Source organism: Macaca mulatta, chromosome 18, assembly GCF_049350105.2.
Source record: "Macaca mulatta isolate MMU2019108-1 chromosome 18, T2T-MMU8v2.0, whole genome shotgun sequence".
NCBI classification, from domain to species: Eukaryota; Metazoa; Chordata; class Mammalia; order Primates; family Cercopithecidae; genus Macaca; species Macaca mulatta.
In genome coordinates, this window is record NC_133423.1 from 41,479,314 (window position 1) to 41,502,232 (window position 22,919).

The window sequence follows — 22,919 nt, forward strand, 5'->3', positions numbered from 1 at the left end:
GGCTAGGCACGTGTGGTGACCATAGAAACCCACCAGAAAATGTAATTCTCCTAGGAAAGAATGCCTGTCAGTGTACGGGTGAGTGGGCTTGGAGGAGGAGTTAGAACACCCTAAGAAGTCTTGGAATCTGTATACTACCTTAATTCACAGTGTGTTTAAAACGATCCTCTCTGAGATCCTGTGTTGCAACAGATGAGAATGATCCTTTTGTTTTTGTTGGATTGGGCGTAAAGGACTTAATGTTTTAGAAAGGAGGGAGGCACTGCAGGCAAGAAGGAGGGTGTGGGGGTGGGGGGAGTCCTTTAAGAAGCTGCGAGTACAGGAAACACAAGGCTCTGGCGAGGGGCCTTGTGACCTTGATTTAACTCCTAATTTGTTTTATTTTTTAAGGAAACTTTTAACTGAAGAATAGCATCTTGGAAAAGTTGCATAAATCATAGACAAACAGCTGCTGTGATTTTAATTTTATTTTTAAAGTGAAATTCAAAGTGCTTCACAAACATATGGTATCAATCTCTTGTTCTCTGCATAGACACTGACCTCCTTCCCTTTCTCATCCCTCAGCCCCAGCTCCCTCCCTGACTTCCATGGTTTCTACTACTGCATGGACTCAGCCTAGCGGAGTTTATTTAATTTCCAGGATAGAGGTTCTTCTATATCAGCATGTGTGTAGCATTGCCAGACACCATATACAAAAAGTGCAATGCTCAGGCCCAGCACTCCCTGAGATTTGGATCCAATAGTTCTGGGGCAGGCCTGGAGTTTATTATTATTATTTATTTTTATTTTTTAGAGACAGGATCTTGGTCTGTCAACCCAGCTGGAGTGCAGTGGCGCAATCGTGGCTTACAGCAGCCTGGGACTCCTGGGCTCAAGGGATGCTCAGCCTCCCAAAGTGCTGGGATTACAGGTGTGAGCCACTGCACCCATCTCTGGCTTGGAATTTATAACACGTACCCTGGGGAATTCTGATATAGAAGGCGCAGCCAACACTGAGAAATGCTTTACTTTTCCCGCACCCAAGATTGAGATGATCCCTGACAACCTGTGAGATTAAACGACATCACGGATTTTCTCTTGTGTTGGGGAGGCAGGGTTTGCTAGAAGAGGTAGTGAGCTCCAGATGGAACTCTGTGAGTTTCTCTAACCACAGATCGAATCTTCCAGGTGGAGCCACTCAGTTCTCATTTACTTTGCCCCGAACAGGAGCATGACCTTGAGTTCTACTTACGCCTATGAAGGCGAGGCTGGCTGCTTGATTTCTGAAGCCTGGGGAAGCTGCCTTGGCTGGCTAAAGCCCTTAGCTGTTATGCTAATCTTGGAAAAGAAGTCAAGCGGAAAGAACAGGGGAGCAGGTTTGTTTTCCTTCCCAATGGAAAGGAGCTTCAAGCATGATTTTCTTATGCCTTGGAACAGAGATACCAGCTGTTTTATAATGAGGCCCGTGCTCTCCTGGGTGAGTGGGCCCTCAGCTTGAGGGAGTTTTGCTTCTTTTATTTTGATTTTGAAATTTGAGAGTTTTTTCATTTGAAGGTAATCTTAATGCTATTAAATTCATAAATATGCTAATTTAAATATCCAATCCTATTTTTCTAAAACAGACATTGCAAGCATACAAATATCTATTCTCTCCACATGTCAGCACCCATTCAGGTCATGGTTTGGAAATGGGGAGAATAGAATTCCCTTAAACTGCAAGTCAGCTGGTGTTTCTTTACAGTTAACGTTAGCAAAATTTATGCAAAATAGTAATTCACAATGGTCTTCTTTATTTGTTAACTCACAAGGAAACACCCTCAAAACTGTATTTTGTTAAAGTGTTCAGAAATGTGGAAAAACTGAACTATATAAATATTGAAAAGTTAAAAATTCCTTAATTTTTTATTCTTGGAACCACTACCACAATTTACAGGGCAATATACCTGATGTAATGAAAAGAAAAAGAAAAAGCTACAGCAGATAAAAGACCATAGGGATGTGCATCTAGCCAATGCTACATTGCATTATCAATAGCTGCACTTTTTGCAAACTGTGACTATGACAGTCCTGAACAAGAAGGGTTTTCTGTTTAAGCTACAGTAAGTTTTCTAACTATGTGTCATCATTCCTTCCATGGCAGATTTTTACAGTTCTTCTAATGCATTTGGGATGACTGTTTCAAGGTAACTTGCTGCTTTCCCAAAACTTCTCTTTCTTTCTCCTGCTAAGAACTGTAGCCCTTTACCACTGTTTTTATTTTTTATTTTTTTGGAGACAGAGTCTCGCTCTATCCCCCAGGCTAGAGTGCAGAGGCATGATCTCGGCTCACTGCAACCTCTGCCTCCCGGGTTCAAGCGATTATTATGCCTCAGCCTCCCGAGTAGCTGGGATTACAGACACCCACCACCATGCCCAGCTAATTTTTGTATTTTTAGTAGAGATGGGGTTTCACCATGTTGACCAGACTGGTCTCGAACTCCTGACCTGAGGTGATCCACTCACCTCGGCTTCCCAAAGTGCTGGGATTACAGGTGTGAGCCACCGTGCCCAGCCTCCTCTTCTGCTGTTTTTAGAACCTTTTGCTACCATATCCACTGTTTCCACTACCAGATCCATAACCATCACCATAGGGACTGCCTGAGCTCCTTCCACCAAAACTGCCCCCTTTCATGGGTTCATAATTTGATTGCTGTTTCAACAATCAAAATGTTTTAACAAGTCTGCTGGGTGATTCCGATGCACACTGAAGTGTGAGAGCCACTGGTTTAATGAGGAAGCCTGTGGGAATACCTTGAAGCAAACAGAGAATCTCGGTTCAGCCAGGTAACTGATGGAAAGAGAAACTCTCGCTAATTGGTGGGGATGCAATTTTCTGGGGTTTTATTTTGGTTCCCCCTTGCAGTGGTGAGAAGATTCCTGTTGGCCAGATATGAAGGAGATATAGGTCCTGGAAGTTATGGGGTGAGGGAGTGTTTTCATGGACCTCTCCGGAATGGAGCAAATCCACCTGGGGTTTCATTGACCAAATCCACCTGGGGGGCAAGGACGGCAGAGAAATCAAGTCCCCGTGCACCTCCAGATCAAGGAAGTCGAATGTTCCAAAGTACAGCTGTTGAAAAGGGTCAGGTTGTATCAGAGAGGAGTGTGTCTTGGTTTGGCCAGGACTTTTCCAGCTTTAGGACTGAAAGTCCCATGTCCCTGGAAGCTCCCCAGCCCTGGGAAAACCAAGACAGTTGGTCACTGGTCACTGTAGTTCAGTGACTGCCTGCTGGAATTACTTGGTGGGCTTTAAAAAATACTGATGCCTGGGCCCCTCTCTGGAGATAATGGTAGACTTGGTCTGGATGTTTAGAAGTTCCTCAGGTGATCCTAAGGTAGCTGGGGTTAAGAATGGCTGCAGCTGCTTGCCTGCCATTTCTCCTATTAAAAAAAATAAAACACAAAACATATACAAGTCAATGGTTCTAATGAGGTTGAACCCCTACCACACATTATATACAAAAATTAGCTCAAAATGGATCAATGACCTAAATAGAAAGGCTAAAACTATAAAATGCTTAAAAGAACATAAAGGGGTAAATCTTCATGACCTTAGATGTGGCAATGGATTCATAGATATAACACTAAAAGCATGAGTAAGAACAATAAAAATACACAAATTTCGTCAAAACTTTTGTGCACAAAGGACATTATCCAGAAAGTGAAAAGACAGCCCACAGAATGGGCTAGAATATTTGTAAATCATATATCTGATAATGGTCTAGTATTCAGAATATATAAAGAATTCTTACAACTCAGAAAAAGACAACCCAACGGAAAATGAGCAAAGGATTTGAATAGAAATTTCTCCAAAGAAGATATAAATCACCAACAAGCACACAAAAAGATGCTTAGCCTCATTAGTCATTAGGGGAATGCAAATAAAAACCACAAAGGACAGACCACTTCATACCTACTAAGATGGATCTAATAATAAATAACAATAATAATGGAAAATAAAAGTTGGTAAGGATGTGGAGAAATTGGAACCCTCATACATTGCTGGTGGGAATGTAAAATGATGTAACCAACAGTTTGGTGGTTCTTCAAAAAGTTAAACATAGAATTACCATAGGATGGCTGGGCTCGGTGACTCACGCCTGTAATCCTGACACTTTGGGAGGCTGAGGTAGGGGATCACTTGAGGTCAGGAGTTCCATACAAGCCTGGCCAACATGGCAAAGCCCTGTGTCTACTAAAAATACAAAAATTAGCCAGGCATGGTGGCGTGTGCCTGTAATCCCAGCAACTAGGGAGGCTGAGGCAAGAGAATCCCTTGAACCCAGGAGGCAGAGGTTGCAGTGAGCCACTGCACTCCAGCCTAGTAGACAGAGTAAGACTCTGTCTCAAAAAGAGAAAAAAAAGAAAAGAAAAAGAATTACCATATGACTCAGAAATTCTACTCCTAAGTATATACCCCAAATAACTGAAAGCAGATACCCAAACAGATAGTTGTGCACAGATATTCATAGTAGCATTATTCAAAATAGCCAAAACAGGGAAACAGCCCAAGTGCCTATCAACAGGTGAATGGATAAACAAATTGTGGTATAACCATGCAATGGAATATTATTCGGCCATAAAAAAGAACAAAATATTGATACATACTACAACATGGATGAACCTCAAAAACAATATACTAAGAAAAAGAAGCCAGTTATAGATGATCACAATAATGTATGATTCCATATATGTGAAATATTCAGAATAGGTAAATCCATTGAGACAGAAGGCAGATTAACATTGCCCAGGGCTGGAGGAGGATGGGATAGGGAATGAATGCCTAATGGGTGCAGGGTTTTCTTTTGGGGTGATGAAAAAGTTTTGGTATTAGACAGAGGTGGTGGTTGCAGAACATTGTTTAAATGGCTAATTGTATGTTACATGGATTTCACCTAAATTAAAAGAAAATCATCAGGGTACTCATATCTACAAAGTACATTTGAAATCAAGCTCTTTAGAAGTCAGAGTCTTCCACAGCTGGCCTTTAACTAGCCCCTGTAGCCTATGTTCTACCTCTCTCCTACTATTTTAATCGTTACTGCTACCATCACCATGATACTGCATGGGATCCCGTTGAATCCCAAAGTGTCATATATGCTCTGCCTCTGCTTCCAAGCTCACCAGTGTGCTTTGGGAAGTCTCCACCAGCTGTTCCAGCCCATGGTCCTCTCTCGGCTCCAATGCTCTTAACTTTATGCCCTTGCCACTCAAAGCATAGTACCTGCTTGGCATCCTCTGGGAGCTTGGAAGAAAGGCAGAAATTCGAGTTCCTGCTGCAGACACACTGAACAAGATCTTCAAATTATTTTAGTGCATATTAAAGTTTGAGAAGTGCTGGTTTGTACTAGTTGGCCCCAAGTCAGGCTGTGGATCAGAATCACTTGGTAAGCTATGCTTATGTATATTATACTCTTTCAATAATACATGCAGATGGTAAAATTACAAGCTGTACATATACAAAAAAGGGTGAAAAAAGTAAGTTTCCCTCCAATTTCAATTCCTCGGATTTCCAGCCCAGAAGTCATCTCTCTTAATGTTTCTTGGGTATTTTTCCTCCTTCTATGCATATGCAAGCATATATGTACATATGTATTTCCTGCCCTCATTTTGATTTTACTCAACTGATAAAATACTGTACACATGGATTTGCACTTTTCACTCAAAATTTTATCATGGAGATTATTTTAGCACATGTTGACCTACCCAATATTCTTCTTAGTGACTGCATAGCAGTTTTTGTAAAGTTGTATAGTTATAATATATGTAATTTATTTATGTTCAAACCATTGGCTGGGCACAGTGGCTCAAGCCTATAATCCCAACACTTTGGGAGACTGAGGCAGAAGGATTGCATGAGCCCAGAAGTTTGAGACAAGACTGGACAACGTAAAAAAAAAAAAAAAATTAATTGGGTGTGGTGGCATGCACCTGTGGCCCCAGCCACTCAAAGGCTGAGGCAGGGGGATTGCTTGAGCCTGGGAGGTGGAAGCTGCAGTGAGCGGTGTTCCTGCCACTGCACTCCAGCCTGGGAGACAGAGTAAAACCCTGTCTCAAACCCCTGCCCCGCACCCCCTTCCCCTGCCCAAACCATTAAAGAACACCATGTTGTTTATTATGGCGCTATGGTGGCTATCCTTTGTGTATATCTTTGAGCATATGATGTGCTAATTTCTATAGGATTAAAGAATTGCCAATTATGTGTGCTTTAAAGTGGTAAGAGATAGTGCCGAATCCTCTCTAAAAAGAGGTACCAATTTACATTCTTGGAGAACTTTTAAAAACACAAAATTTGAGGCTACTCTGTATTTCAATTCATGAGAACTCTGTGGGCAGAGCCTGGGGATCTGCATTTTACTTCTTTGGTGATAGTGATAAAAGAAATCTGCAGAATGGAGTGGGGAACCAGAGGGCAGATCTCCCTTGACCCCCAAGCTACTATTCCTCCTGGGCTGCCTTGGGTTGCTATTTATCTATGTGACTGTTCTATCTCCTCACCACGGTGGAAGGTTCCTAAAGACAGGCCTCAGGATTGCTGCCTCCTTATGTTCTTACCCCAGCACAATGCATTCTACAACAATGTTTGTTGATGTTGAGTGTCTGTGGTTCATGTGATTTTTTTTTTTTTTTTTTTTTTTTTTTAGTTCCATGGACCAAAGACAGAGGAGAATCCTGGGCCAGCCCCTTTCCATCCCTACTTCCCAGCCCAAGCAGAAAAGGACATCACTGATATCTTTCTTTTCCAAGGTCTGACACAAAATATTATGGACACATTTCTCCTCCCAGCAGCTGTTTTGTAAGATGTATGTTTGCTTGGTCTGCGGTTAGTTAGTCCTGCTCCCCTGAAGTTCCTTCTGAAAAAACTTTGATGACAGTTCTTTTAACATGGATAGGATGTTTACAGGATGACAAGAAGATTAGTTGAGAATAACTTGCTGCTAACTCAATAATACAAATATGGTGTGGTGGCTCATGCCTGTAATCCCAGCACTTTGGGAAGCCGAGGCAGGTGGATCACTTGAGCTCAGGAGTTCTAAACCAGCCTGGGCAACATGACAAAACCCTGTCTCTACCAAAAATACAAAAATTAGCTGGGCATGGTGGCATGCCCCTGTAGTCCCAGCTACTCAGGGCTGAGCTGGGAGGATCGCTTGAGCCCGGGAGGTAGGGGTTGCAGTGAGTTGAGATTGTGCCACTGCACTGCAGCCTGGGCAACAGAGTGAGACACTGTCTTTAAAAAAAAAAAAAAAAAAAAAAGTTAGATAAAAAAGGAATGAGCTGTAATGAAAATCCAAGAATACTAATGAAGCTTGGAAATCACCAAATCTCATCCATAGCACTACTGAGATAGCTGAATCTCAAGCCAGTCTCCCGCTCTAGGCCCCTCTCTAAGGATGGTGGGGAGGTGGCTTTTGTCTTCTCTGATCTTGTCCGGATCTTTCAACATCTTGATTCTGACTCTAGTACCTGTTGCTGTGTTTTGGGTCCTGCTGCACACCAGGGTCTTCCTGCATGAGAGCTCACAGGCTTACTACAAAGGCTCAGAGACTAGCCTATCTCTTGCCCCATCCCTGGCCCTGCAATTACTTCGAGTTCAGTGTTTTTGTTTGTTTGTTTGTTTTTGAGACGGAGTCTTGCTCTGTTGTCCAGGCTGGAGTGCAATGGTGTGATCTCAGCTCACTGCAACTTCTGCCTCCCAGGTTCAAGCAATTCCCCCTGCCTCAGCCTTCCAAGTAGCTGGAATTACAGGCATCTGCCACCACGCCCAGCTAACTTTTTGTATTTTTATAGAGATGGGGTTTCAGGGTTTTGCCTTGTTGGCCAGGCTAGTCTCGAACTCCTGACCTCAGGCGATCCGCCTTCCTTGGCCTCCCAAAGTGCTGGGATTACAGGAGTGATAGAGTTTAGTTCTTAAAGTACAGGTTTCTGCATCAGACACACAGTGTTCCCCAATTTGCATTATTCATGAATTTCTCTTCCTGCTCTTAATTGCATGTTCAGATGCATGCATTCTGGAGTTGGGACATCCTTTAAGTGCCCTGAAATGTTTGCAGATGTGTACTAGATCAGTCCTGAAATGTTCGCAGATGTGTACTAGATCAGTCCTGAAATGTTCGCAGATGTGTACTAGATCAGTCCTGAAATGTCTGTAGATGTGTACTACGTCAGTCCTGAAATGTCTGTAGATGTGTACTAGGTCAGTCCTGAAATGTTCACAGATGTGTACTAGATCAGTCCTGAAATGTTTGTAGATGTGTACTACATCAGTCCTGAAATGTTTGCAGATGTGTACTAGATCAGTCCTGAAATGTTTGTAGATGTGTACTAGATCAGTCCTGAAATGTTTGTAGATGTGTACTAGGTCAGTCCTGAAATGTTTGTAGATGTGTACTACATCAGTCCTGAAATGTCTGTAGATGTGTACTAGGTCAGTCCTGAAATGTCTGTAGATGTGTACTAGATGTTTGCAGATATGCTTTGCTAATTATGTCAAGTGCTATTGAGAGTTTGAGTAACGTGACTACTGAGACCTGACCCTTGGAATTAGCCATATGGCAGGGTAGGGGTGAGGGGACATTAGCCTGATTGCAGAGGGTTCAAGAGGCAATGGGAGGAGACAAATGGGAGAAAACAAGTATAGAAGTCTTTCAAGGCATTTGGCTACAAAGGAGAGCAGAAAAATGGGAAAGAGCTGGAAAAGAAGGGGTAAAGGGAGCTCTTTGAGGAGTAATGGCACTCCTTTCCCTGTGAAACGGATCCCTATTCCCAGGTCACATCAACACTGATCAAGTCTTTCTTTCTTTCAACTTCTGTCACGCCCATAGCTGCTCTAGAGCCGATCCCCGTAATCTCCTAAACCTACCTTACCACCAGCCTGCATTATCTTTATTGCCCTCTTTCTCCATCAATTTATTCATTATGTAGACCAAATGAGTACATTTCCAACAAAACTCAGGCATTTTTAGTAGGAGAATGAAGGGGTAAAATTGAGCAGGCAATCGCGGGATTTTCTTTAGAGGGAGGGATTGGGGTTGGGATTGGGTATGACTCTGAACACTCCCAAATTAATACATTTTTGACCCATCACCCAGGTCTCTTGGAAACTGAGGTTCCAGAAGCGGGAGCCCCTGAAGAATGTGCTTTTCATCTTGGCAGAAAGAGCTCGGGACCCCAATGCTAACAAGCGTCACACGGCAATGAGAGGCCTGGGAACCATGGCCCGTGAAGCCCCTGACAAGGTAGGGAAGGAGAGTGGGGCTCAGCCAGCCCCCCAAGCCTCTCCAACCCTCTTGGTGTGGAGACTCCAGGGCTGGAGTATGGTCTCTGAGGTATTAGTTATCTATCACCCTGGAACAAATCACTGCACACACTTAGCAGCTTACAGCAACACATGTTGATTATCTCAGTTTTCGCTGGTCAGGAGTCCAGGTGTAGCTCAGCTGGGTCCTCTGCTCAGGATCTCACCAGGCTGCAATCAAGTGTCTGCCAGACTGCATTCCTTCCTGAAGCTCAGGGTTCGCTTACATAGTTGTTGGCAGAATTCAGTTACTTCCTGTTGCGGGACAGAGGTTTCTGTTTTTTTGACTGTTGTATGCTGGGGGCCACTTTCAATGCCTAGAAGCCATTCTCTCACAGCATTATGTAGACCAAATGAGATGTTCGTAGATGTGTACTAGATCTTTGTTTGTAGATGTGTACTAGATGTTTGTAGATGTGTAGATGTGTACTCGCTTCCTCCAGGCCAGCAGGAGGGTGTTGCCTCCTCCTGTCTGCTAAGATAGAGTGTTATGGGCTGGGCTGCGGTGCCTCACGCCTGCAGTCCCAGCACTTTGAGAGGCCAAGGCGGGCGGACCACTTGAGGTCAGGAGTTCAAGACCAGCCTGGCCAACATGATGAAACCCCATCTCTTTTGTATTTTTGTAAAAATACAAAAAATTAGCCAGGCATGCCTGCAATCTCAGCTACTCGGGAGGCTGAGGTATGAGCAGAGATCACATCAGGCACTCCAGCCTGAGCAACAGAGCGAGACTCCACTTCAAAAAAGAAAAAAAAAAAAGAGTCTTATGCAATATAAAGTCATGTCTGTAGTCTGGAAGCGAGTCACAGGTTCCTTCTGCACTCAAGCGGAGGAGACTCATTCAAGGTGTCACTCATTCAGGGTCATCTTAGGCTCATGTCACCTCAGCAATATCAGTTGTGGGAGACAGAGCTGCAGGAAAGATAAACTCACAGCTGTTACCCTTCCTGATAAATTTAAGTGATTTTTTTCTAGTAATGTATGTTTGTTTCATAAAAGATGTTTTTTCCACCTCCCCCTTTACCATCTGCCAACTTCAGTGCTCATTTTGTCTCCTCCCCACTATACAGGTACCTAGTTCTCCCCAGGCCCTGAGATCACCCAGGTCTGCCGCCCTATTTGAAGAGCCCTACCCAGCTTCACCCACTCACATGCCACACTCCAGATCACTCTTTCTGTTTTCCTTCCTAGGCTGAGTTGGGATCTTGGGTTGGGTTAATGGAGCTTTTCTATTTTAATGAGAGTTGTGCAGATCTTGAAAAAAAGCCTTGGTCTCTTAATTCAAGTCCTAGGTTATTAGTAGCCTAGATGTGGGGTTGCTTTTCAACCCATAGGGAGCAATTCCTGTGCTATTAATGCTTTCAAACATTGGTAACAGGTGAGAAAGCATAAGAAAATTGTCCTCGACCTGCTGGTGTACGGATTGTATGACCCTGTGAGTTTGGAAGTCATCCATGAGAGTATGAAGACTCTGACCGTCGTTCTGGGCAAGATCCAGGGGAAAGGTTTGGGTTCCTTCTTCATAGACATCACACTTCAGACCAGGACTTTATTAGATGATGTAAGTAAATTAGAAAAATTCTGCTTTATTGAAATCAAAGTGGGATTAGAAATGTGACTGTGGGGCCGGGCGTGGTGGCTCATGCCTGTAATCCCAACACTTTGGAGGCCAAGGTGGGTGGATCGCGAGGTCAGGAGACAGAGACCACCCTGGCCAACATGGCGAAACCCTGTCTTTGCTAAAATACAAACAACTAGCTGGGCCTGGTGGTACACGCCTGTAGTCCCAGCTACTCAGGAGGCTGAGGCAGGAGCATCACTTGAACTTGGGAGGCAGAGGTTGCAGTGAGCCGAGATCGCACCACTGCACTGCGGCCTGGCAATAGAGCGAGATTCCATCTCGAAAAAAAAAAAGACATGTGAGCTGTGGATGGTTTGTTGCTGTGGGAACAAGGTCTCTATTATTCACTTATTTATTAACACATCTTGTTGAGAGACTAGTGCTGTGCTAGGGTTGGGAGGACATATAAAGATGCATAGAATTTTATCTCTACCCCTCAAGGGTTTTTTTGTTTGTTTGAGACAGGGTCTCACTCTGTCGCCCATGCTGGAGTGCCATGGCGTGATCTCGGCTCACTGCAACCTCCGCCTTTTGGGGTCAAGTGATCCTCCCACCTTAGCCTCCCAAGTAACTGGGACTATAGGCACATGCCACCACGCCTGTCTAATTTTTGTATTTTTGGTAAAGATGGGTTTTCACTATATTGCCCAGGCTAGTCTCAAACTCCTGGGCTCTAGGGACCCACCTGCCTCGGCCTCCCAAAGTGGTGGGATAACAGGTGTGAGCCACTGCGCCTGGCGACTATTCATCTTAACAGAGAAGTGGGTATATGTACACTGATGATGATGTACACTGATTGACTAACATGTAGTCAATGCTCTCTTATAAATGTGGCAATAGCAATGATTAGCATTTAGTGAGCCCTCACTGTGTGCCAGGCACAGTGCTAGGCAGTTTACATGAATCATCTCATATAATCTTCACAATAACCCTGTGAGATGGGCACTGAAATTATCTTCACTTTATAGACAAGGAAACCAAGGCACAGAAAGGTTAGAACTTGCCCAAGTTCACAGAGCCAGGAAGTAGCCATGTCACCAGCTCCTCTGACTATAGGGCTGCACTCTTAACTCTCAGATGACAAGTCAGGCTAAGCAAAAAGTGCACCGGCACATTGTTCAGTCCGAAACTGAGAAGTGTCAGAGACCCTGACTGCAAGCTAACAAGTTAGCCTGCCAGTTATTCTGTCCCTGAAAGACAAGACCTACAGAACAGCGAACAGACCTTATATTTACTCCCAGAGAGATTTGCGGCATGTCCCCAAGCCCTAATTCTCTCTGGAGCCACATGGCGAGAGCCAGATGTGTCAGCAGCACAGGAGGGGAGAAGAGGCCTTGACCTTATGTAACTTGGAGCTCATATAGGAGCTGGGCACCTGTGTCCCACCTGCTCCAGAGACACAGCGGGATTTTTGCTCTTGAATGTAAGCCAGTCCTCTCTGGGGAGGGAGCGAGGAAAGGTCCCTACTTACCACACTGGAGTGTAAGCAGATGTCTCTGGGGAAATGGCTCTAAATCTCTTGGAGGTGCCATCTGAACTTCCAGAATGTGTTTGTCGTTCAACCACTTTTTTTTTTTTTGAGACAGGATCTCGCTCTATTGCCCAGGCTGGAGTGCAGTGGCCTAGGAACACAGCTCACTGCAGCCTCAACCTCCCAGGCTCAAGCGATCCTCCCACCTCAGCCTCCTGAATGGCTGGGACCACAAGTGCATGCCACTGTGCCTGGCTAATTTTTGTAGTTTTTGTAGAGATGAGGTCTCACTATGTTGCCCAGGCTGGTCTCTAACTGGGCTTAAGCAATTCTCCTGTCTCAGCCTCCCAAAGGGCTGGGATTTCAGGCATGAGACATGTGCCTGGCCTTCAACCGTTTTTAAAAACCCTGGTTGCCTGGAATTTTTGAGCAGAAATCCCTGGCCACGTAGAAACACAGAAATTCTTATGCAGAGCTGTTTGCTGACAGTTTATATCTCGATTACAGATAGCACTCTTCACTATCTGAGGCCCGTCCCTAGGAGGACGGGCATCTGTTTTACATGTCTATACATCTTATAGCGTTAGGGTATGGCTTTGGATGGGTACATTCTCCATTAAAGTTAGTTAAACACACACGCACACACACACACACACGCACACACACACCCTTACTGATAGAGCAGTGAAGATAATACAACCCTAAGCCAGGCATGGTGGTGTGTGCCTGTAATCCCAGCTACTCAGGAGGCTGAGGCAGGAGGGTCACTTGAGCCCAGGAGTTGGAGGCCAGCCTGGGTAATGTAGCAAGATGCTATGTCTAAAAAAAATAAAATAAAATGCAATCCTAAGGCAATTTCGGTATGCATCATGTGCTAAACTTTTAAAATATACTTCACGATACCATTAGTGGTCCTCAGTCTTGCTGGGTCTCTGTGACCCCCAGTTCTTGGTGCTCCTCCCCCTCTGTGAAGGCCCACCCCAGCCCTCCTCCCTCTGGTTTACCTGGAGGAGGACTTAGACTACAAAACCCGTGCACCAGGAGTCAGGTGTTTGGGTTACTATACTGGCTCTGTTACCTGACAGTGTGATTTTGGTCAAGTTCCTTAAGTGCCTTGGGCCTTGTTCTCCTCACCTGGAAAGGTAATACTTGGACCAAACAGCTCACCTTGGAAAGAAAGAGAGGGTGGAGTCCACTGAAATGCACTCAGGGACAAACCCACCAATCAGACTGGAATCAGGGAGAGGTGGGAGGGTGTTGGGGGAAGAAACATGATTATTATATCCACTGCAGATAGGAGAAACTCAGACCAAAAGCAAAGAGAAGAGACTTGGCAAAAATGCTGGAGTAATAAACAGGGAACTGGTTGAATGAATTTTGGTGCAGAAAAGAAAAAGAGAAAGAAGAAAAGAAAAAGAAAAATGAAAACTCCTTTGTGTATTGACGTAGAAAGAGCTCTCAGACTGATGAACACTCAAGGTGCATAACAACAGTGGCATGTGCTTCCATTGACGTAGAAAAGAGGGAAAGGATCACACGATACACACCTTTCTTCTTTATTTTCGGGAGAGATACACACAAAACATAACTTTATTAGCTTGTGGGGAGGAAAATTTGGTGGCCGATGGAGAGGAGTAGGAAGTAGATCTACTTGTTCTATAAAGCTTTTTGGTTATTTTGAATTTTGGGAACTTTACAAATGTATTCTATCTCCAAAACACGAAATAATGAACAAAAAATCTGGGAAGGTGGGAGTAGCACTAGTGATTTCCCAGGCTAGTCCTCTCATCTGCTGGAGAAGAGGTTCACTGAAGCCTTTGGGCCCTCTTCAAGCCACCCCCACCCACCCAGCTAAGTGGTTTAGACCAGATCTCACCGCCCACCCTGTAATGTACAGCCAAGATTGACGGCTGTGATGTGTTCTGATTGACGGCTGTGATGTGTTCAGATGCAATTGCCTTTTGGTAATGATCTGGCTTTCTTATTGTTTTGTCGACGGGGACCACAGGAGAACGACAGTCTGAGATACTCGGCCTTTGTTTTGTTTGGGCAATTGGCTGCCTTTGCCGGGAGGAAATGGAAAAAATTTTTCACCGGTCAGGTTAAGCAGACACGAGATTCCCTCCTGATCCATTTACAGGACAGAAACCCCCAGGTTGCCAAGGTAAGACCTTGACTCTGCAACCAACAGAGTGACATCTCCATGCTATTCATAAAGGGAGTTGCGAGTTGAGACGCCAGACCCTGGGGTTCCTGCTAGCACTGCTGTAGATACTTAGCAGCATTTCTGTATGTATCCTAGACAAGGTGCCTCTTCAGTGTGTAATCTCTCTTTGAGCAAGAGTGTTATTTTCCATCTGCCCCACCTGCCCAAGCCCAGTACCTGTCAATGCTAGAAAAGCTTTCTACCAAACCACTTGCCTTCTTTAAGTTACTGAGAGAGAAATTAAATTTCGGAATCCAGTACTATTTTTGATGAGATAATAACAAGGGCTGTGCTAAACTATAAAGCTATGCCCTTCCTGCCAGTCCCCAAATTACAGACATGGCCGTCTTATAAGCATACATCCTTTAAGATTCAAATGTTGAAACTACCTGGAAGTTACTTTCACACTTTCAGTGGCCCTCTGACCACAGATTGGGTGCAACCTCTGGGATACTTTTCCTTGCTTGGGATTATAGAATGCTCTAATAAATAAAATAGTAACATTATTTTTCTCAGGCTTGCAAAACAACATTTCGAGCCTGTTCTCCATATCTGAAACTAAGGAAGGAATACAGCTTCCAGAGCGAAGAAGATCAAAGGAACACTAAGCTCTACCGGCAGCTGGTGAGTGAGCCAGGGTAGCAGAGAATTCTCTTCCGGTCCCTGCCCTCCTGGTGATTGACACGGAAGGTGGCCAAGCACAAGAAAGAGATACCCCCCATAAAATGACTCAGGCCAACTATGTTTTTTTTTTTTTCTTTTTTTTTTTTTTCTGGACAGAGTCTTGCTCTGTCACCCAGAGCAAGTACAGTGGCACCATCTCGGCTCACTGCAGCCTTCACCTCCAGGTTCAAGCGATTCTCGTGCCTCAGCTTCCTGAGTAGCTGAGATTACAGGCGTGTGCCACCACACCCGGTTAACTTTTGTATTTTTAGTAGAGATGGGATTTCACCATGTTGCCCAGGCTGGTCTCGAACTTCTGATCTTAAGTGATCTGCCTGCCTCGGCCTCCCAAAGTGCTGGAATTACAGGTGTGAGCCAGCATGCCCAGCCAAGCCAACTATGTTTTGATTGTAACTGACCCATCATACAACGTAAATGACAAAACGCCTAGAGGATCAAGCACGAGATATATTGGCAGTTCCAGTTCAGGTCACTAGCTGGACACAGGTGATGCCTCCACTTGTCCTGCTTATCCACGTGCCCTGCACTGACCACTGCCTACTAGTTACATAGTCAAGGAAGTTTGCTGAATCCCGCCCTCACACGTACCTTTGCTAATTTCTTTCAGAGCCATTATCATCCAGAGATCCTGCAGTTCTTCTACGCAAATAAAATTCTGTAAGCGCAGAGCAGCAGGGAAATGGTTCTATGTGAGGGCATTGCTGAGCCATCGTGTTCCCCTGTTTTATCTCACTGGATGCCTCTTCTCCTTGCCTCTTGGGATTGTAATGGAAAAGAGGGTGCTGGGAGAGCAATCAAAGGCAAAAATAATACATGGAATTGTATGATTATATCTAAAGTAAAATTCTAGACTGCTTTCACTTATTTCATTTCTTCCCCATACAAATTTGATGAGCAGGTACACACTTTCTTTAAAACATTCCAAGTGTATGTAGATTCAGTGCTTATTTCTCAGCTTTTTCTTCCTTAGGTTCATCTCTGTCACCTAGCTTTTATTTTTAATACTCAATTTCTGAGGCTTAGGACAATACTTGTTACCTTAAGGTTTTTGTTTTTTGTTTTTGTTTTTTTTTTTTCTGGTTTTTGTTTTTGTTTTTGGTGTATTTGCTATTGATACCTTTTCTTGCCAAGATTTATTTAAAGTTGGCCAAGATACCAAGAAGGTGGCTTGCAGGGGTATCTTTAGCGTCTCATAAGTGTAAACAGTCATTGCTTTCAAGATCATCCGAAACAAGAATTAATAGAGAGAAAAAAATATATAAAGCATGTGTTGAAAATCCTCACGCTCATGATAACTTAAGGGATAACAATAGTAGGTAACACTTACTGAGTGCTTACAATTTAGTGGACGCGGTCAAAGTGCTTTTTGTAAGTTCTATTTAATACTTGCGACAACCCTATGAGATAGTAAGTACTACTATTGTTCTCATTTTATAGATAGAAAGCTAAGACACAGGGAAATTAGGTAACTTGCCCCAGATAACTCAGTGAACAATGGAGCTGGAATTCAAATGCGTATGGTCTGATTTCTTGAGCCCATACTCAATAACCATGCCATCCTGCCTGTCCGTGGAATAACTGATGGATGGTTAGAAATATTAAAAACAAAACAAACGCAAACGTCTCTGCTTCTGCTTCTCTACTAAGCCCAGTTAACTTTTGCTTTTATATGTACTAAGTATACATTTTCGTTAATTTATGTGAGCTGAGTGTATGTTTTTATTAATTACTTTTTGGCTATTAATGTCAATTATTTTGGTGATCAATCCTAGTTATCTGAGGAGTCACATCTCTCATAAAAATCACAAGAAAAATCTCTTAGTCCCGCTCACCCTCCCTCCAACCAGATTGCATCCCAAGCTTCTATAGAAACTCTGGTACCACCCCTGAACTCAGTATCCAGGCCACACCCAGAGTGTTTTGTTCAAGACAATTTAAAACACGAGAGATTATAAAAACTACAGCAGGATCTTAAACAGCATTCTGAGAACCAGGAACTCAATTTTCTGCTGTAGGTCCCAGGGACAGGGTGGTGTGACACAGATGTGGGGGTGAGGAGAGGCCTAGGCGAGATGAGGATGTGGGAGATGGCAGATGGAGTGGCAAGTGCCAGGCAGGAATGGATTTTCTTCCTTCCTGTTTTGAATCTGAAGAACATGACAGCAAGAGATTTTAGGATGGACACAGGCTCAAGAGGGTGTGGGTGGTTCTGAGGGGTAAGCCCCCTGCCCCTCCCAGCACCTGCTCCCTGGATGTTGGCCTCTTCGAAATTTTGTTGCAAGGTTGGTTTAAACTTGATGCAGTTCCATTAAGTGATCAGTGAGTGGTCTGAGAAATGACTGCATGTGGCTGGCATTCAAAAAGGTGGGGATAAGGTGAGATGGGTGGGGTTATGTGGTATACAGTAGAAAAACGTATGCAGTTAACGTTGCTGTATTGGTTAAAATTGTGGAAGATGTGGTTGAATTATTTGACTTTAAGATTCCACAGTAACCTTTTATTTTGGTGGCCCCCAATGAGTCATGCCTCCTGATACTCATGTCCTTATTTAGTCCCTTCTGTTTGAATCTGGGCTGCCTTTGTGACTTGCTTTAATCAGGAGATTGTGATAAATGGCACTGTGCTGGGCCTAGAACCCTGGGAGTTTCCTTGTTTGAATTGTGGGGGAAGCCAGCTGCCACATAAGAAGTTGAACTACCAGGAACAAAGGAGAGTGCCTGAGATCACCATGTGAAGGAGAATGGAGACACTAACCCACAGCAGAGTCCGAAGTCCAGACACATGACACAAGTTGTCCCTTCCAGCCAGACCCTAGCCGTTGAAGCTACTCCAGTTGACACCATATGGAAAAGAGACAAGCGTCTCTGTCAAGCCCGTCTCAATTGCAGAAGCATGAACAAAGAATCAAATGATTGTTGTTTTAAGTCATTAAACTTTGGGATAATTTGTCACACAGCAATAAGTAACCAAAGAAGATTCCTTATTATTAACTGTTATCTTGGCTAATTTTGTTTTGCTCTTCATAAGTCCTCTTTGAGTTTAAGTTCTATTTCCAGAAATTTATGTTATCATGAAATTTGGTGGCAAGAGCAAGGGACCATGTTGTTTTTGTTTGTTTGTTTTGTTTGTTTTTTTCTGTTTCTCACCATACCTATCACAGGGCCTGGCCACGTGATTAAGGAACATTTGCTCAATGACTAAATGATTCCAAATTGCAGAGGGAATAAAGTCCAACGTTCAGTCTGCCATTTCAGGCTTTCAACCTTCCTTTTCTTCTGTTACTCTCTTTGCTTCAGCCAAGTTTGGGTCTTTTCTCTTCTTTCAACATGTCTTGGTCTCCTACACCCCCTCACCTTGGCTCAATCTGCTATTTCTGTGTTGAGTCCCCTCACCTGTGCACATCCACCTGGACTCACATGCACACACACACACACGCACACATTTCACATGTATATCTTATTTGTACTCCAACGCCTAGGTCAAAGTCCTGATCCCCCCAGTCAGGGAGAACTCCAGGCTCTGAATTTCCAGAACATTCTAGCGATATTATACCACTTATATCTTATCTGAAAGGTTTTTTTTTTTTGTTTGTTTCCCTTTATGTCTTTTTATGGTTTTTTTTTTTTTTTTTTCCTGTTAAGATTGAAACTATGGAAGAAGGCAGGGCTCTATCTTGGACATCATTTGTATCTCCCTGGTGACTGCAAAAGTACTCTGTAAATGAATGTTGATAAGGGGAAAATGTCAGAAAGTCATCTGAAGCTGTCACTCCTTCCTGGGAGGAGCCCATTTTGACAAGTGAGAGTCATCGATTTCATTCCTTATAACCAATGTACAGGTTACTTTTATGCTTGTGCATTTCAAGTTTTCCCTTCCCCGTGTTTATTTGAATGCCAACCCAAAGGTAATGTTTTGACATTTCTTAATTTTGAATATTAATTTTGAACCTTATTGAGCAGTTGAATGAAAGACAGAAAAAAGGAATGTTCAAGTGCCCCACCCCCCATGTTAAGTGCTCAGGGTAGACCTATGCTTGGTCCCCTGTGTCTCTGGCACTCATGAGATGGGTCTTTCTTTCTTTATTTTTATTTTTGAGATGGAGCCACGCTCTGTCACCCAGGCTGGAGTGCAATGGCACGATCTCAGCTCACTGCAACCTCCACCTCCCAGGTTCAAGCGATTCTCCTGTCTCAGGCTCCTGAGTAGCTAGGATTGCAGGTGCCTGCCACCATGCCCAGCTAATTTTTGTATTTTTAGTAGAGATGAGGTTTCACTATGTTGGCTAGGCTGGTCTCGAACTCCTGACCTCAAGTGATCTGCCCACCTTGGTTTCCCAAAGTGCTGAAATTACAGGCGTGAGCCACTGCATCAGGCTGAGATAGGTCTTTCTTAAAGGGGAGAGGGAAGTGGTGGAGAAAGAGGAGAGAAAATGACAAAGGAGGTGGCTGGGAATCTAACAGGTGTGACCAATTCTGCTAATCAATGAGAGCAGAAGCCTGTGAACTTCCAGTCAATAGACTACTTAATTGGGGGAACGCTTTACACGTTATAAAAAAGCACTGGAGTGTTTGCAAAGTGAGAAACAACAGCTATGTAGGGTAGGTAGCAGTTAGTGTTGTATGGAAGACAGATACTTGTGCGTTTCTGCATTTTCTAAGTTTGCTGCAATGAGCATATATTACTTTTATAGTTATAAAACACATGCAAAAGTGCCCTTTTAAAATGAAAAAAAGTCCATGAGTGTAAGTGATATACATGCTTGGAAAGCCTGGGATGGTCATTGTTTACCCTCGGTAGTATGTGTTTGCCTTTGTCCTTTTGAGACATTTTGTTTTAATCTGTTGATGACAATAACCTGTTAATAATATAACTTGATGACAAATAAAGTGACTTATGATTATCATTTTATTTATGTTACTGAACTTACATTAATTCTGTCTGACCACAGTAGAGTAAATCTTTTGTTCCTTTATTTACATGTTAAATGGTTTCAGAAAAACCCTGGGTTCTAGATAAATCCAACACATCCTAATTTACTGAGGAGAGATGATTTGATATGCAAAGACACCTACTATTTACCAAGTTAAGCACAGACTCCCAAGCCAGACTTCTAAGATTCCTTATAATAAACACCAACCTAGAATTTCCCATGATGCTCCCTCATTTCCTACTGTCTGGAATACTTTCCAGTTCCTTGTTTCTATCAGCCATTCCCTGGCCTGATTCCAAATGCCATTTTCTTCAGAGGTAGAGCAGAGCTGCTAGGAGGATGCAGCCTGGCTCTACCATTTAGCCAGGTGTGAGCAAATCAGCGCATCAAGCCTCAGTGTGCTGATCTGTGAAATGGAGACGATAACCCAATGCATAGAATTGCTGGGCTGCAAAGATTCAATTAAGTCACACTGAGCACTCTCGGTACATAGAAGGTGCTCAGGAAATGTTAATTATTTTGTTCCTCACTCCTAACACACTCTCCAGATAGTATTTCTGCTCTTCTTGAAGCTGCCCAGGTCTTCAGACAGGTCCATTGGTATTTGAGCGTTACCCTGATCCACCAGTCCTGGAGATAGCCTCCGTATCCTTTATTAGTTCTCCAAGAATGTGGCTTCGAGTCTTGCCTGACATGGGTGTTCAGTAAAGATTGGTTGAATTCATTGAGTGGCAAATGCTGGCTTTTTGACCAAGTAGGAATCTGTCACCTGATAGGTTTTGGAATTTTTATAAAGATAAGAATCATATCAATGAGAATAGCAAGTGGTTCTTTCCCACTCCACCCTTTCGGGTGTGTGATTGCTCAGAGCGGGAGCAGTGCCTTTTTACACTCTTGAGGTGGTTTCAATAGATCCTGTTCATTCCATCCTAATATTCCCAACAGCTCTGTTAAGAATTCCGTATTGTATCTTTTAAGCAAGCTCTTGTTAATAATTAACACCTCACCTTCTGTTTCTGAGGGTGATGCTATTAATCATGTTCCTTTCAAGCAGATGAATTTCCTATAGCAGTTTGCAAATGTTAACTAGGTAATGGCCCAAATGTCTCCCTGCAAGAAGAAAATGTTTTTCAGAAATGCGGATCAGAGAGTTTAAAATGTCATTTCCTAAGCGACACTGCTAGAGGCACATGCCTTTGCCACAGCAAAAATGCAATCAGAAATCCAAAGCTTTTCAACATGCCGGCCTGACTGCATCAGCAGATATGACCAGACGCTGGAAGAGGAGAGAAGCTCAATCTCAAATGTGACATCGTGGCGGCCGAAAGGACATTACATTTGGTATCAGAAGACCTGGCTTTACACTCTGACTCTATCATTTACTAGCTGCTTATCTTGAGCAAGTCACATAACCTCTCAGAGCCTCAGGGTCTTCACTTGTCAAGTGGAGGTAAAACCCACAGCACAACAGACTCTGATGATCGGATGAGACAGTCTGTGTAAATTGTGGAACATTACTCCCAAATGGAGTGTTCCTATTTGCATGATTGCCACTCATGATTGGAGCCTATTTATACAAGGTGAAGGGTGGAGAGAATGAAATAAGATGTTAACACAGATCTCAATTTATTTATTTATTTGAGACAGAGTCTTGCTCTGTTGCCCAGGCTGGAGTTCAGTGGCGCCATCTCTGCTCACTGCAAATTCCGCCTCCTCGGTCCAAGCAGTTCTCCTTCCTCAGCCTCCCAAGTGGCTGGGATTACAGGCACAAGCCACCATGCCCGTTAATTTTTACATTTTTAGTAGAGACGGGGTGTCGATCAGGCTGGTCTTGAACTCCTGACCTCAAGCTATCTGCCCACCTCGGCCTCCCAAAGTACTGGAATTACAGGTGTGAGCCACTGTGCCCAGCCTACTTATGGCCAGGTGCCACAGATTTTAATTTAAAATAAATAATAATAATAAAATAATATAAACAAATAAATAGTATAAATAAAAATAAATAAAAAATAAAAGCACCAAGTAATCACTACACATAAATATCTTAAAAATATAAACTCAATAAAATTAGGTAGATACATTATTTTACATAAGGTTGTTTGTTCCAGATACTAAGTACCCATTACATGTCAAATAGGATTCAGTTTACAAGTTTAACACCTATCTATTTTGTACAATTTAGTTACATCCAAACTTTTTTGGTATGATAGAAAGAATAACATTCAGAAATTGTGGAAAACCTGACTCTTTTCCTTTAAGTTACTCTAATAGTAAGATCAAGTTGAAGTAGCCTGGGTGTGGTGGCTCATGCCTTGTAATCCCAGCACTTTGGGAGGCCGAGGCGGGTGGATCACGAGGTCAAGAGATGGAGACCATCCTGGCCAACATGGTGAAACCCCGTCTCTACTAAAAATAGAAAAGTTAGCTGGGAGTGGTGGCGCAAGCCTGTAGTCCCAGCTACTCAGGGGGCTGAGGCAGGAGAATGGTGTGAACCCAGGAGGCGGAGCTTGCAGTGAGCTGAGATTGTACCACTGCACTCCAGCCTGGTGACAGAGCGAGACTCCGTCTCAAAAAGAAAAAAAAAAAAAGTTTAAGTCAAAAACTAATTAAACTCCATTAGGGAAAAATGAAAATTTTATATGTTTGGATTTAAATCTACTAGAGTGACAGTTGATTTACTAGCTCCCAATA

General features: G+C 43.4%; 1 protein-coding gene across 15 annotated transcripts in view; it reads left to right on the forward strand.

The window, feature by feature from the left end:
• The window catches only part of MRO (maestro), a 44,594-nt gene extending 24,388 nt beyond the window's left edge, over nucleotides 1–20,206 (forward strand). For 5 of the 15 annotated variants that reach the window (XM_015121985.3, XM_077975461.1, XM_077975462.1 and 2 more), the window contains exons 2-7: nucleotides 6,663–6,765; nucleotides 9,111–9,257; nucleotides 10,695–10,877; nucleotides 14,417–14,572; nucleotides 15,131–15,238; nucleotides 17,898–20,206. In XM_015121985.3, the coding sequence (XP_014977471.3) occupies nucleotides 6,667–6,765; nucleotides 9,111–9,257; nucleotides 10,695–10,877; nucleotides 14,417–14,572; nucleotides 15,131–15,238; nucleotides 17,898–18,032 (828 nt within the window). In that variant the 5' untranslated portion in view covers nucleotides 6,663–6,666 and the 3' untranslated portion in view covers nucleotides 18,033–20,206. Of the gene's footprint in view, nucleotides 1–1,206; nucleotides 1,457–2,119; nucleotides 2,163–6,662; nucleotides 6,766–8,595; nucleotides 8,725–9,110; nucleotides 9,258–10,694; nucleotides 10,878–14,416; nucleotides 14,573–15,130; nucleotides 15,239–15,905 lie in introns of those variants that run through there. The other 10 variants (XM_077975467.1, XM_077975468.1, XM_077975466.1 and 7 more) reach the window with 8 other exon arrangements.
• The last annotated feature ends 2,713 nt before the right edge of the window (nucleotides 20,207–22,919 follow it).